The sequence below is a fragment of the Cyprinodon variegatus genome, unplaced genomic scaffold (assembly GCF_000732505.1).
Source record: "Cyprinodon variegatus isolate N-32 unplaced genomic scaffold, C_variegatus-1.0 Scaffold1283, whole genome shotgun sequence".
Taxonomy (NCBI): Eukaryota; Metazoa; Chordata; class Actinopteri; order Cyprinodontiformes; family Cyprinodontidae; genus Cyprinodon; species Cyprinodon variegatus.
This window is the reverse complement of record NW_015151736.1, coordinates 15814-18043: the sequence shown is the minus strand read 5'-3', so window position 1 is coordinate 18043 and position 2230 is coordinate 15814. Positions and strand designations below refer to the sequence as shown.

At 39.8% G+C, this 2230-nt stretch overlaps 1 protein-coding gene across 1 annotated transcript in view; it reads right to left on the bottom strand.

The window, feature by feature from the left end:
- The window catches only part of vps13c (vacuolar protein sorting 13 homolog C (S. cerevisiae)), a gene marked incomplete at its 5' end in the record, with an annotated part of 63493 nt that overhangs the window by 46163 nt on the left and 15100 nt on the right, over positions 1–2230 (bottom strand). Inside the window, 4 exons of the mRNA XM_015402000.1 lie at positions 1051–1110; positions 1182–1261; positions 1367–1523; positions 1627–1760. Of these exons, the coding sequence (XP_015257486.1) occupies positions 1051–1110; positions 1182–1261; positions 1367–1523; positions 1627–1760 (431 nt within the window). The remainder of the gene's footprint in view (positions 1–1050; positions 1111–1181; positions 1262–1366; positions 1524–1626; positions 1761–2230) is intronic.

Genomic DNA, 2230 nt, shown 5'->3' with positions numbered 1-2230 from the left:
GAAGCGAAGAGGGGAAAATAGAATGTGATAAATTAAAAAATAAGGAAATACTGAATGAATTTATTTCACTCATTTTCTTCATTTTTTGATGTATTTTACTCATTTTTTATTTATTTCACCCATTTATTTATTTAATTTTGGCTGAAATGGCTCTCCATAATCATCGGACACGCTCAGAGCAGTCACAGTAACGTTCCAAAGGCTGTTTAAGTCTATCGCTTTTTTCCTTTTTAGAATATGCAATATTTACGCAAATATAAAAATTTTCAAAAGGAACCCTCCGTCGGAGAAATACTAAAGAATAAAAAAGTAAGAAAAAGGAAGTATTTTCTACACTGAAGTTATTCAGAGGATGTGATGAATGAAAAGTCAACGGCTTTACGCTAAATGTTTGTATCATAATGGATAAATACATGCTAGCAATTAGCGCGATAAATGTGGAAGAATTGGAACTTTTCCCTGAAGGCAACCAGAACCAGAACCACCAGTTTAAAAGCTCTGCTAACAGTGGAAAGCCTCCATCCACTGATCGCTGGATTAAACTAAAGCGAGCTGATCACAGCCGGCGTCTACTTCAATAAAACACGGCGGTAAATAATCCTGACAGCGTGTCAGAGCAACGTAGCCGCCTATTGTTTCACGTTTATTCTTCTATTTATTAATTCAGTAACCCATTTGCTTCCTGTTTACTTATATCTAATAAATACATTTTATAATGGGTAAGAAAACATGTTTTTGTTTATTTAGTCAGTAATTAATACAGATGACACCAAAAAATAGGTCAAATATTGTGAAATGATATTTTTTTTTTATTCAGCATATTGTTAAATAATATTTCGCCTTTTATGTTATGGAAAGATCCTGTTGATATTAGAGAAAACTCAGATTTTAATCGTTTATCGATTAATTGGATCAATTAAGTTTAGATGAATTTACTCATTGATAATTGAATCACTCGTTCCTGCAGTCTGATCTCTGCAGGAACCCTGATGGTTTCCTCTGCAGATGAACAAACATGGCTGAAGGTCTGGGAAGGTTTGATGGACTCACATGGATCATCTGCTCAGTGTTCTGGTAGATGGAGCAGAACTCGGGTCCGCAGCGGTCAGCCTAAAGAAACATGGACGGTTTAATCAAGTCCTCCTCAGCAGGAATCACCCGATACGCTAAATTCTCCTCACCTTCCTGAACTCCACTTTGAGGAGCTCGGCTCCAGCCTCAGCCGAGGAGCTGATGAGACACAGCGGATCACCAACAGAGTCTGAAACCAGAAGATTAATAAAACAGCAATCCTTTGAAGCTTCTCATTATACCATCACATAAATACCAGTGAAACCACAGAAACCAGCTCCGTGTGCGGCTTGACCTTTAAACTCCAGACTCTTCATGGAGACCTGTCTGATGTAGGTGGTGGCGCTCAAGTCGTACTTCCGGACTTTGGCGTCGATTCCCAGCTGATCCAGCTGGAAGACCAGGAAAGGTGCTTCTTCCAGCTTGATGCGCTTCTTGAGGGACAACAGCACCTGAAGCAGGAACCAGAACATTGGAGGAAACATCTGGATGCAAGCTAACGACCGGCAGAAGCGAAGGTCGCTAAAGAAAGAGGACAAAATAAAAACCCTTCACCTGTTTGACTTCAAAGCCAAGCAGAACTTTGACCACATCCTTCTCAGACAGTTCTTGGTGGGTTGAGGCCTTCATCCCATTAGATTCTGGATGGACCAGTGTCTCCTTTGGTCGCTCGCTAAGCTCCGCCTTCTCTGTGGAGGTAAACACATGCTTTACCTCAGGCTGGTTCTCATTATTCTTTAATCTAATCTGATGGTTCTGATTGAAGCTAAACTGCTTCAGACGAAGGAAATTTAGGTCTGAGGCGCAGCTTGCTGAGACATAAAGGACTGGGACAGAACCTTAGCGCCTCAGATCAGATGGATCTATAGATCTTAGATCAGATGGAACTATAGATCTTAGATCAGATGGATCTATAGATCTTAGAGCTCAGGGGTTTCCAGATCCTGATAGGTCAATGATAGAGCTAAGAAACAGCTTAGACTGATAAATAGAAAGCTGGAAAACTAGCTGCTCCATGTAGCAGAGGATCCTAAATGGATCGGTCACAGAGGAGTGATGAAATAACAAGGAATTAATATAATTTATTTTCTCAGAAAATAAATTATTAAGCTTTTATACAGTGTAGTTTGGTACGCTTCAAATTTTTGGGGAGAAAAAA